At 35.6% G+C, this 13,921-nt stretch overlaps 1 protein-coding gene across 5 annotated transcripts in view; it reads left to right on the top strand.

Annotated features, from left to right (window-relative positions):
* The first annotated feature begins 7,149 nt into the window (after positions 1-7,149).
* Positions 7,150-13,921, top strand: part of LOC123312445 (tensin-1) — a 107,695-nt gene continuing 100,923 nt past the window's right edge. For 2 of the 5 annotated variants that reach the window (XM_044896878.1, XM_044896876.1), the window contains exon 1: positions 7,151-7,483. In XM_044896878.1, coding sequence (XP_044752813.1) covers positions 7,397-7,483 — 87 coding nt within the window. In that variant the 5' untranslated portion in view covers positions 7,151-7,396. Of the gene's footprint in view, positions 7,484-13,921 lie in introns of all 5 variants that reach the window. The other 3 variants (XM_044896881.1, XM_044896877.1, XM_044896882.1) reach the window with 2 other exon arrangements.

The following is a 13,921-nucleotide window of genomic DNA, read 5'->3' as shown; positions in this document are numbered from 1 at the left end:
TCAATCCTTTTATGCTATTTACCTTCCCATACGATTTTTAATGAAAATATTACATGCCACGGTTATTTATCCAATTACCGTTGAGGGCGCTGCGAAATGAAAACAAACTTTGACGTCTGTCAGTACTCTTTTCGAGATTTGTACGGCCTAACAGAGTTTTTCTAGTAAATCAAGATATTTATCGGAAATATCGGAAGTGAATTGATTTAGTTTCGTAAAGAAAGATCAACATTCTTTGGAAATACCTACTTCATTTGAAAGGAATGAATGGTGGAATAAAATCGAGCGATGATATTGGTGATCCACTGTACCTAGACAAAAAATCCTATTATTTCACAGATTCTTTCTTGAATTAAACCTACCTGATAATGTTGAGGTAGCATATAATGAGTTTGTGAAGTTTCTATTTAAAGTATTTCAATTCCATGCTATGATATAGAGGTATTCCTCATACTGAAATCTCAAGAGACATAAATATGATTCGGCTCATGGAACAAGTTCTACAGATGAGAAAAAGCATTCATTTGGAAGTATGAAATTTATGAAATTTTATTTCTAAATCGTCAATTGAATTTAGCAGAAAACTCTCGCAAGGAGAAAATCGTTTAACCTAACTCCTGCCAGTTGAAAGCACTGGTATAAATACCTTTTCCAATATTTTTTCGGAATCAATATTTCTATTCAGAAACCCAGATAATAATCCCAATATAACTTCTCCAAATAATAATTATAATACTTTGTTGGACAACGTGAGATATGAAAATACATGAGGAACAAAACTTGTTTTTACTTTGCAGTACTGACAAAGTACTTTCGTAATTCAGTCGGCAGAGGGCGTCTAGATTTTTGGATTCGCCAATAGCGCTTAATCGTCAATCAGTTACGAAATTCTGTGCTACTTTTTCCGATTTGATTCTCTATCACATTTCTGTCGCAGTTGTGTCCCCCAAACCGACGCGATTTCGATATTTATCGGTGTAGTATCGCGATCTGAATTAGTTGCTTCCATTACGTTTGCACGGATATAAGAGATCGGTGTCGAATAAGGGTCGGTTTGCTTATCGAATCACCTGTCGCATCGTTTATCGTATCGCTCCATTGAGAACCGCGTCTAGCAGTGCCTTTTGATGTAGTCCACGTAGTTTTCTCAAATCACTTGGAATACTACTTCGTTTGACCTCATCCAAACCACCCTATACAGCAGGAACCCCCAACAATGATATTGTATTTTCTGGAGCCGAAGTCTGCTCCACCAGCGATCGGAAGGAATGCACCATACGGCTTCGATTTACTGCTTTTATGCATAAGAGGCAAGTTCATACTTACAAAAAGAAGGAGTATTGTACAGTGTACAGCACCCCAAGCGCTTAGCAGGGAAGGATAAATATTAATGGAAACAATAATGAGTGAGTGAGGTTTGATTCAGTCTTTGCTTGACAGATGGCGCATCGTGATTAGAATATCTCAAAACGACGTCCCGATATCGCTTGAGACTACCATGATCCCGAAACCGGTCTACAGTTGCACTTGGATGTTTCGACTTCTCTGGGATCTCCTATGTTAGTTCATGACTAACCCACATTATTGGAACAATAATAATAGTATGATAACGCCTAACGGCAATGAATACAATAATAAGGATAAATCGATCTGAATTGAACAAGCCAATTTGCCATCGTCAAGGCCCCCAAATGGATTACGCCAATATGGGACATATGCTATTGTCTTCGTCTTGGTTTCTATCTGGGGGGGATTGAATCGGACACCGTTTTATAGTGGGTTGCACTCTGGGTAAATGTACCCAGAGAAAAATGCTATGTTGCTCTGATGAGGTCTCCATTTGGGGGCCTTGTCCTTATCATTATTGGAACAATTCCTCCCGAATTGTTGTTTCCATTAATATTCAAGTTCATACTTGTACGAATTCCTCAGACTCGGCTGATTAAAGTCAGCGGGTCTACTGTACTGTGATCTGTTTGCCCTGGATCTTTAGAGAACATGAAAGAAGAAACTCTTGGTTTCTGCCATTTTGAGAAAATTCCTTTAACTTTGATCGGCCGTATCTTAGTTAATATTAGCATTAAGAAAAAAGTTTATGTACAGAAAATCGTAGCAAATTCAACGGTCTACAACTTTAAAGATGAATTTTGAGGATTTTGGGCGTCCCCAGTTATCACTTGCTACTCTTGACGGAGAAAACAGTCATCCCACAGCACCCCTGAACAAACTGTAAAATTTCCACGAACTTAGGAACTTTTCTAGCGAATTTCATTTTTTTTCTTATCTACTGGACTATTCTTCAATGTATACAATCTTTCTACATCCAGGTGTGAATCGTACAAATACATTTAGCATTTTCGTATCGTATATTTTTCTATTTGGATTTAAAAAATGATGAAATTTATTATATTTGTAAAAATTCTCGCATCGCTTCCTCGAAATCGAGCTATTCCGAAACAGTTACAATCAACTCATTGATAATCAATTTGTTTTCAGGAATTGATGATCTCTTCTCAGGTGTCAAAAGCTGTGATGAATATCAAATGTATTCATTAAATGACTTTTGCAACCGTTTATTCACTCCTTTTTTGATATTAGTTGCAAGACATAATTTCGTCTTTGTTTTATTGTGTTTCAATATTTGATATTCATCGTTGTTATAATTTCAATCATAGGTTTATATCATGGAGGGAGGAAGTGGTCGTTAGTTTCTACCGTACTATTATTCTGATAACAGATTTTTTCTGTAGAGATTGACCAACCCTGCCTTCAAACGTTCATCCCTCAACCAAAGTACAAAAATACCGTATCACATATATCGAAAGTTCAGGGAAATCCCGAAAAATTACACTATGTTTGATCACCAACAACGTTTATAATTAATAGAAGTTACAATTTTGAAACAGTGATATATTTCAGGTACTTACTATATCAACACTTAAGTCATCCAGGCTGTCAAATAATCTGTTGTTAATTATTTTGAAGTCATTAGTTTAAAGATTCGAATAGTGCTTCTGATTAACTTGAACACTTCCATGAGAATTCCACATTTTTATATTCCGCGTTTACTGGCGGTCATTCGATATTTTTATATGAATGTCTATTTATATTTTCAGCCATTTGTTGCGAACAAAGTAGTTTTCAAGCTCTTCCATTACAAAAGCAAGAAAATTTATTAAAGCGGATTATGTATATTGTTTTTATTTTTACCACTGATCGTTTATATAGTTGTTCTGAAGAGACACAGTTAGCCGATATTATTAATATGCTTAATCCAAACTGATGACACTATTCAGACTCGGAAAATCAACTTTTACATTTATGAATGTACCAGAACGGTTGAGAGAATACAGTTTTATTTCGAATCTGAGTAAGATACCTCATTTGAGATTTCCATAAATGTCGGCTGTGCTGACCAAGTATAATATTCGTTGGTATACTTATTGTTAAATGTTAGACAGTTCTTGCTTAATTACTGGAAAATATGCATTTGAAATACACATAGTTTTAGGGCAAGCACGTGTAAAAAGAGTACTTGTTAATTAATGTTTAAGTATTGTAATTCAAGAAACTGTCCTGTTACAAAAGCTGGGATAAATGGTAGAACACATAGAAGATTGAATATTAGTTGAAAGTTCGAATGTTATGGATAACAGTGATTGATTTCAAGCATTCACACTGTCTTCGGAAAAATGATTCATATTTGTAACTAGTTGAAGATTTACTGGAGACTTTCTCACGAAAAAGCTTTAACGTTCACAATTGAAAAACCGAGAAGTTTGTCGATCATAAATGACCTTCGAAATTCTTGGAACCTTTGTTCAAGGAACACCAATGGAGTTGCAAAAAAACATACAATTCGAACTTTTCCTAAAATAATGAGTGGAAATTCAGGAAAGAGGTCACTTTTAGTGGTGCTTAATGTCTTTGTGAAGTACTTAGTTACTTTGAAGTAATTATTGTAAATATTGTAGTTTCTTATTCTTGTTGGCAAGTTTTTTAATTATAAGTTTCGTCTTTGTACATATATTTATAGTCGACATAAATGCAAATAAGTGAATGTAGTTCTAAGAAGATACAATTTTACATTGCAGTTTGTGAGATTATATGCTCAATAATTTTAATTCTTATTTTCTCAATAGTACGCTTTATTTGATATTTGTTGGATTTTCTTCATTGGGGTTAAATTACATGATTGAAGCAATAAATCAAGACTATGTTCTTGAACTGCAATGTAAATGCTAATTTGTGATGTTTAGTTTTGATATTATGTTTTTGAACAACCTACCTCACTAAGTGCAGATGATGTATAGGATATAACCTAACTTCTTAGGACCAAACTTATATTATCTATGCACTGAAGATCAGTTGTATACCTCATAACAGACCTCTCCGTATTTTAAAAGACATATTATACAGATCTCCAATTTGTACAGAAAATTTTTCTTATACATTACTGAAAACAGAATATCAAAAATCTTATATAATATGATGATAGTTTGTACAGATGTTAACGTATAGAAATTGCGTAGTTTGGGACACTCGGCGAGCTTTTTGTTTGTGCAGTGCCATATTTTCAGTTCATCGATGCAAGTTGAAATGCTTAGGTATTGTAAAACATTTCTACTTAATTTCTGCTGACTTCAAATTTTTAAGTGAAGTAAGAAAAGTGAGCATTCTCAAGTATTCGTTTTGATCAGGCAAAACTGAAGTTTTCAAGGCAATAATTGAGAATGTTCAGACAAGAAATGCAAATAACACGGTTCCTATTATTTTGAAAAACGGTACCTTGACAACGTTTCATTTCTTGGCAGAATATCTTCAGTTCCCAAAATATAAAAGCATACATATAGTTTCTGTTGAGGTACTGGGTGCCTTTACTTACAGCTGTCTTGGAAATTCTCCATAAACAGCTGAACAGAGTTCCTAAAACCCTTCATATAAAGGTAAATAATTGCAAAAAAACGTGTATCTTTTATATAGCATAGATCAACCAAGTAACCATCAGAATATAGTTTTGCTATTGAGCAGAATGGTATATAATATATTATTACAAAGAATAGACGTAAATGTGAAAATTTAGTACTTAAAATAGACAGATTTGAAATGGTAGAACTTGCAAACATTTCAATAATTTTCTTTATTATTTGCATTTCTTTTATATAGTTGTGTTTTATTCCAAGTTGAAAGAAGTTTATTTAACATTTTCCCATTTTGTATTTATATTTTCCTCATCTCATTCAAAATGTTCCTAATTTAATGTTAGGATAATTTTATGATGATTTATGATGTTTGTTTTTTTATTGATTTTAGAGGTAGGTGCAATAAATTGAGCAACATACGTATTGTTGTTGAAAAATACCTATTTGCCATATAATTATATTAATACATTGTGTATTGCTTGGTATCATTTATATATAATAAATATTAAACCTCGATATTTATGTTTTAATATCACAAACACAAAACTGATGATTTGACCCTTACATGAGTGAATTCGGAATATGCATTGACAGATTAGTTATGCATCAAATCTTTATAGGGAATCTGCTCCTCGATTACATAGTGTTTCATCTGAATTCACTAACTAATCTTTCGAAAACTGTACTCAAAAGCTCGTATGAGGTACGGCCGCTGATATCGCACCGTTTTTCATCATGATTCCTATAGAATATGCATCACGATTCCATCAAGAGATGTCGCGGCGTATAACCGTGAGAATCGTTTTAAAAAGTAGAAGATTGAAGATAGCGAGACGGTGATCATGCGATGTGGTGTTATCAAGTTTAACCACGATCGATGAAACAGAGAATTCATGAATATCTACCAAGAAGTTCATCACGTTTCCAGATGGAAATTGTAGAGTTTTGAATCTCACTGTTCGCTAGGAATATTCAGGAAGAATTTCGAAAAGTAAATTTTGCCAAGTTATCATCACTATAATCGGAAATGCCAATTTGATCACAAGAATATAACAGGAGATATTGCAGATTGAAATTTGCAATTTTTGAAAAATGACATTTCGAAATTGTTCGCAATAGATTCAGCGTGTTCGAAAACCAAACTTTCAAATTCGGAGACTGAATTTTTATGAAAGAGTAACTCTTCTAGTAATAAATCTGAGAATTTCATCCATCTCGGTACAACCGTTCGGTCTTGAGGAAGTTTTAACTGTCCTTAACTTTTTGGGAATTTTTCGAAGGTCAAAGTTCGAGTAGTTTTTCTTCCAGGAAAATGATCGTAGATCTGAATGTTATACATATTCTGAAAGAGCAACCCTTCTAGTATTAAATCTGAGAATTTTATCTATCTCGGTACAACCGTTCGTTCTTGAGGAAGTTTTAACTGAACCCAACTTTTTGAGAATTTTTCGAAAGTCAACTTTCGAGTCTTTTTCTTCCAGGAAAATTATCGCAGATCCAAATGTTATACATATTCTGAAAGAGCAGCTATTCTAGTATTAAATCTGAGAATTTCATCCATCTCGGCACAACCGTTCGGTCTTGAGGAAGTTTTAACTGAACCCAACTTTTTACTGAAAAAAATTCAAATTTGAATATCTCGAAATCGAATGGATCGAATGAAAAAAATTCAAATATGCTGAACTCAGAATAGAAACACCTTTCAAATGAGGTACCTATCACATACCTCATCTGTTCAATTCAAAATATAGGGTTAATCTCAAAAGTTGTGCCCCTTAATCAATAATCGAGAATTTTCTGGAAAAAGTTCATTTCGCGCCTGTTATTCCATTTGTTTCGTTTTCAAAAGCCCACCCTGTATACCTATTTTAATTTCCCATTGTTTTCTCATTCAGGAATGATGAATTTCGAAAAGGCTAGATACAATTGGGATATTCCAAAACGAATTAACACAATACCAAGCTATGGTAAGAGGAACAATTACTCTACGAAAGCACCTCTATAACCCCCAATAACAGTAATTGCATTATAACATTGAATACCAATAGCGCGAGCTTATTATACCGCAGGAATTCCATCAATTCCACTACGCCATTCATACAATGCACTTCCTCCACGCCTACTACGACCCAAAGCCCGGACGGTAGATGCAGAACACAGAATCACATCTCCGTTTGTTTTATATCCTCCGCCGTAGTTCCGTTCCGGTAAACCGACTTGGCACCGGCTCTCTGCACGCTGTCAGTCGCGGCCGGGATCTCGAAGCGTCAACGCTTGCCGTCCGCTCCTGATGAGCGCTTATAAACGCCGAAACGTCAACGAACACGCTCCGCTTTCTCACGATGATTCGAACTGAAGCCCTCTCGATGCTAACAAACATGCATTAAGTTTTTGATTTACTCTGTGACTGGGAGTGATATTCATTCAATCACCCTTAATTTTTTTTTGTGATGAGTTTTTGAGTTCGAGTAAAGATGCCGTGGATGAAATCTTGCCTTTGTCATCAGGAAAAGAAAAAACCTACCCCTGTCATAAGCCCGCCTTTGCACTTGTTACAAAAGGTGAGTGGAGTGGATGGGGTGCTGTTGAATTTCAGTTTCCAAGATATAGGAACTATTCATAATAAATAATCGGGAAATTCTGAATTCAAATGTATATATCAAAGAAGAAAAAGAGTAAGAATATACTATCATCAAAAATATGACGAAACAATTAATTGTGGCACAAATAATTTTCATCTATTAGACAATTACAAGATTGTCTCTAGATACAATTGTCCAAATTACCTCATATGTTGTCACAACAGAAGATTCGTGAAATGGATGAAGATAAACTGGCCAATTTCAGGGAATTTTTGATGGATTTAATTCAAAATTAGATAGACTTCCGCGGGTGTCATAAAGCTTAATCGGAGAATCAACGCTTGATTGGCGAATAGATGTCAATTTGTTTTCAATCGAAAATTCAGTCATGTCCATTCAGAATATCATTCTCGCGCGAACTTATGATGTTCATATACATATTCAGAAATAAAAAGTTTTCAGTGATTACGTTGTAGAAATCGAGTTACTGTCAAATCGTTGATCAGGCAATCAAGGTTTTATGAAACCCGCTGCTAGAACATGTTTCCATCTATCATTGGGATTTCTGGACCGATAACATTGAGGAGCTCCAAGAATTTGAATGAAAAATTTGTGCTGGGATGTCCACATTTTCGATTTAACAGAGACAAAAAATTGTATATCGATGTCAAGGAATATTGAAGCAATTCCTTACTTATCCCCTAACCGAACAGATTTAATGAATAAGCTGTTCAAAAATGTATCTACTGCATCAATAGAATGACAGAAAGATACCTCTTGTTGACTAACTTTAGCCTTTGCTTTGTGTTCTTTTCATTCACTTGCCTTATATCGATTCACATCCATTATTTGAATATTTAATCTCACCAACCTTAATGGACACTATTAACACAACTGAATGGGGATCCGATAGATTCAACTAATCGTCAATTGTATACTACTTTCTGTGGGATAGAATGATAACGTTTATCATCATCATCAATTAAAATTTGATAACTGTGAATGCAGAAAGAAAACAACTTGGAACCAAGTTTCTAACCCCATCATATTATTTGATAATAAAGTTCAACTCAATCGAGAACAAACAGATCAAAATTGTGCACAACAATGAAGTTTTGACAATAGGTATCGCTCGTTAATGAATAACTCAGCTTTCAAAGCTCGTAATCTTGAATCATTTGATGAGATCAAAATCAGTTCCCTCCAGACCAAATTGTTGTAGGTACGTGATTTCAAACCTACTGTCGGTATTATTATCATTACTACCTTCGTCTTCCATAAGCAGCTCTACGCTAATTACCCATCTATTCGATAATTTGTATGAATACATCACCACCAAGCGGTGGCTCTGTTACATAAGGTGCTTATTAAGCAGGTAGCATATCAGGTTCCTACATTTGGTTTTCAAATTCGACTGTATTTCGTTATGAATAGTGATTAGACATAACGTTCATGAAACAACCGACTGAATATATTTCGTTGAAAACTGTGCAGTACCTAGAGTTCCAAAACAATGCAATTTTCACGTTGAAAATGGGCACAGTCCCTTTTATTCTAATATTTCATCCAGCTTAAGACGATTAACGTTCATCATCTTCCACTGTCGGAGCAAATTCCAGTTTCACCGACTGGATTAAATTGTATCAGCTCCTATTGCAGAAAAAAAGGAAGGAGCTTCAGTAGAACTCGTTCCACCAAACTTTTTCTCCTTTTTCTCCTGCTTGCTCGAGTAAGCAACTGATTCAATTTAGCACTTCACTTATCCCAGACCAAGAGATTTCATAATGGAAGCAATTGATAGCTTTGGAAGTTCAGACAGCCACTCTATCAAGGGCAAAAACGAAATTTGATCAAATGCAGCCTTCATAATCTTATTTTCTTGCATCAGACAGCCATGTTTTCATTAGCACGCAGGTACGATCAGTTGCTGGAAATATCATCTGACTAAAACTTGAATATGGGAATGTTTCTCTCAAATAGATGTAGAAAATCATTGGTTTCTATGATAACAATTAACGAAACAGGTTATACATATATCTGTAGCATCAGTTTTCGTGTTATGAGCTCATTATTCGCTATCATGAAAAATTATTCTTTATGTAGTGCGTGATCTGATTGTGAGGTTGATCATTCTGACTGAGCGGCCAAGAATGATGAGAACGATTACATCAATTCATTCCGTCATTCAGTCAATGTCTGAAACATCAGAAAAAGACCACATACCTAACGATTACCATTTATTTCCGTATTTTCATTTCTCTAATGACTTGCGAGTAGAAATCTCCTTCGACATGGGAAACTTTCGAACTCAATTGCACATTCAGGAAGCTGCATGCCCAATTTATGTCACCGAGTTCTTCTCTCAACGCTGAGGTGGAATTCAACCCTTATTAGGTAGCACGGCTCACATCCCTCTGAAGAACTCGACTAAGTATACTGTTTAACTGTTATTTATGGCTTTTAATTTCAAGGCGGAACCTTTTATCGCTTCATCATTTTCGGGTAAGGCAGACGAAGTCAACCATAGATTTTACTGGGGTTTGATCAGCGGGTGACTTTTTACTTCATGTCAAGTTTTTTGTCGATAACAAGCGGATAAATTACCATTGAACATCCCCTGGGAATTCTCTTCACACCCTATTCAGTTCTTTTTGTGTCTTCATTTGAATATTTAACAGCATCTTTGAGGCTTATTTCCAGAAATGAAACTGTGGAATGTGATACACCAAAGTTACACAAAAAAAAACCGCAAATATACTAGATCTCAAAATGCAACATATCACCAAGTATTGAACAAAATACTCGTCAAAATATAACATTACATTTCAGAGTTCCTCGAATTGCAACAAATTATTATCTTCGATCATGTTTACCCAACGGGTCGTTTCAACTGGTTGAATGTGTGTTCTTATGAATGAATATATTAATTTTATTTGATATTCACCCATTAAGCCTCAAGGCACGATCAGTTAGTCGCCTACGACTTGATTTGACATCCACTTCATTTAAACGATGTACGTTTCGTAAATACATCTAGTTTCCTATGCAACTCGCGCTATTTCTAACGGAGAATATCTGATGAAGGACAAAAGGATTGAGACGTATCCTAAATGCTCCAAGACATTTGGATAACGTGCTTGTCAAATCAGAATTGATTGCTTCCCAAACAGATGATCAATCTTTCGATTTCTTCAATACACGGTTGACCATCTTGAAGAATTCGTAGAGCCTTGTTTGGCATTTCGATTTTGGAACGATTCTAGAAAAATTTCTTTCGAAGTGAGACAAATATCCAAAAACCATCAGGCCCAAGGCAAGGCATACCATAAATGTACCATCGATTGTGATATGTCAAATAAGACTTTCAACAAAGTAATGAAGAGGATACCTGTATATCAACGATCCACTCAAAAAACGCACTAGACTTTCCTGTGGTCCGTTTCTAAGACTTTCATTACAAGAACAAATACAGATGTTCCGAGATGTAGGGCAAACACTACTATACCACTTAACGATAGTTGCCACGATTGGTTTACTCGCTCCACTGGGACACTTTCCCTATAAGGAAACTAACTTACAAAAGACGGAATTATTTAATAAATGAAAATAAATCTTCATATTCTAACACTGTGTGTGTGGTCAGCGGTTGGAATGGATACTGAGGAACACTGGTCTCGAAATTTAGGTGCATCATATTTCTTCTTTCGATTTTTCATATTTCATGAAACCTTTTTATAATTTGTGTATAATCCAAAGATGTTGGCTCAGAGATATAACCCCATCCTATTGAAAATTGATATCTATGAGAAGGGATTACGAATTCTGATGATTCTATCAAATAACTTATTATCGAAATTGAAAATCCTCCTGCATATACGATTAAACATCAGTTGATTTGTTGAATGATCTAGTAGCCGAACCTAAACCTCCTCAATTAACGTTTCAATCACAAACAATCAAGGTGATGTAAAGGTATGATGCTCTGACCTATTCGTACATAAATAAGTAGTGAGTGGCTGATGTAATTGTGGCTTGTTACCGTGTCGAGGTATAAATCAGAAGGACTGATTTCGTTTCAATGACGTCACTGATCGAAAAATAGAATCGTTTTATCCCAAATTATACCTATTTGAACTACGGGATGTCAGTGACATCCCGAGGCGAGTACTTGTTTATGTTCACTGTTGAAACGGGGTGATTTAATATAGCTCCTACATTTTGGACTTGTTCGAACGTGAACGCGTACTGTATGTGGGGATTTATCAAGGGATAGGTGTTGTATTGAGGATGAATAAGTGGAATCAGAAGTTTTCCGAAGAAAAGTATAAACTGCAAACTGATTTATTTTTCAAAATACTGATCCTAGGAAAAATCTAAATGCATATTTCGGATCTACGACCTCGAATTAGTCAGTAGAATGACCAGGGTCGATATAGCTGAACGAGTAATTTTTTGTTCGGTGGTAGAGCGCGGGTAAACACAAGTAGCAGACGAAATTTTTCTAAATCCGAAATTTTTTTATTTTTCGAACTATATCGACCCGGATCATTTTTTGGACTAATTCGAGGTCGTAGATTACGAATATGAAATTAGATTTTAGTTAAGATTAATATTTCAGGAAATAAATCGCTTTTAGTGAAAAATTAAAATTTTCAAAAAATGGTCAACTTTGAAGAGATGTAGCATCCAGAAAAGAGACGCTGTACAGATGCTGATTTTTTTGGTGATAGATTGATCCTTTTCAAATGAAAAAATCTAATATTCATTTACCTACCGCGAACAGTTCAGATTTTATGATTTTTTCCGCGAAGGTCCAAAAATTCGAATTTATCATCGACCATAACTTGAAAACTAATCCTTTCAGCAAAATTCTGTTTGCATATTCATGATCTACGCCCCCGATTTAGTAAATAATCCAATTTTGGTGGAAATCGGAGAGATCGGAAATTTTTCAAATTTTCCATACATATGCATGGAAAAATTGCGATTTTTTGAAAAATATTTTTTGTCTCCGATCGAAACCAAATTTACACTGTCGACTAATTCAAGGGCGAAGATAACGAATATGCAAACAGATATTTTTTTAAAAATTTATTTTTCAAGTTATGGTCGATGAAAAATTGGGAAATTTGGACCTTCGCGGAAAAAATCATAAAATCTGAACTGTTCGCGGTAGATGAATGAAATTTAAAATTCTCTATTTGCAAAGGATCTATCTATCGTCAAAAAAATCAGCATATGTCTAATTCTCTTTTTCTGGCTGCTACAGCTCCTCAAAGTTGACCAATTTTTTCGCAATTTTCCACTAAAAGTGATTTATATCCTAAAATACTGATCCTACAAAAAATCTAATTGCATATTCGTAATCTACGACCTCGAATTAATCAATGAAATGACCTGGCTCGATATATTTTGTACTATTTAACAAAACCGCTACCACGCGCTGTCACCCCTTCTGTCCTGGTGTACATCCAACAACAAAATGGTACAAATCGTCAATACACTTGCCAGGAAAAGGGCACAACTACAAGAGTTCCAGGAGAGGAAAAAACCGAAGGAGAAATCTTCCGAGACTGGAAAACTCCAAAAAGTTCCTTGGGAACCTTAACACTTGAGATCCAGTAGTAGGAAGTTTGATGACTGCAGATTCTTTAGGGAGGAGGATGAAACTCCAGATCGCCTGCTTTGGACTAGAAATTCTCAGGAGCGAGGAGGTAACTTCACGTCCTTGAACCCATCCCAGATACTGGAGTATCCTCAAAATCTAGGACCTGGAATACAATCCCAAAAAATTACCCCTCGTCGCATCCACACTCTAATTGGATTATCCACCTAGAATTCCCGCCGAACCGCAGGAATCGAGTTCATTGATAGTCGGAATGGCTCTGATGAAATAACGAGCGAATAATCCATTTGAAATTCAAATCTGCTGGCACCGTTCCGGAACAACAGTTCCACATCTCCTACGCCATCGGGAAATGCCCCATTCTTTATTGGACGTCTCGATATTGGAGTTCCATAAATTTCGATGTGGGTTACCGATACGAGGACTCTTTGTTTTTGCTGGAAAGGGCCCTGTGAAGTTCGAGCTGTTTTTCGTTTGGCTCCCAGGCGTTGAGTAACGTGTGAATTAGACGGGGAGAATGCCGACAGGTTTTTTGTTGGGCCTTAGCTCGTTGTTTTCTGGAGGCCACAATTTGAAGAAAGCCGTAAAAAGGAAATTGCGAAGTTCATTCGTTAGCACGTCTGAAGATTTCTTGGGTATATGCGAAGAAAAAACGCTGAAAGTTCCACAAGAAAGGTTCGGCTTCGACAGACTCCTGAAATCTGGAGTTTCATCGCTCCAATTGTTGTACATGTGATTGTTTATCATCATAGCATCATTTCAGCAAGACGTAGTTCAAATAGCATCTCGAA

Source organism: Coccinella septempunctata, chromosome 4 (genome assembly GCF_907165205.1).
Source record: "Coccinella septempunctata chromosome 4, icCocSept1.1, whole genome shotgun sequence".
NCBI classification, from domain to species: Eukaryota; Metazoa; Arthropoda; class Insecta; order Coleoptera; family Coccinellidae; genus Coccinella; species Coccinella septempunctata.
The sequence above is the reverse complement of the archived record's forward strand: the minus strand, read 5'-3'. Positions and strand labels throughout refer to the sequence as shown.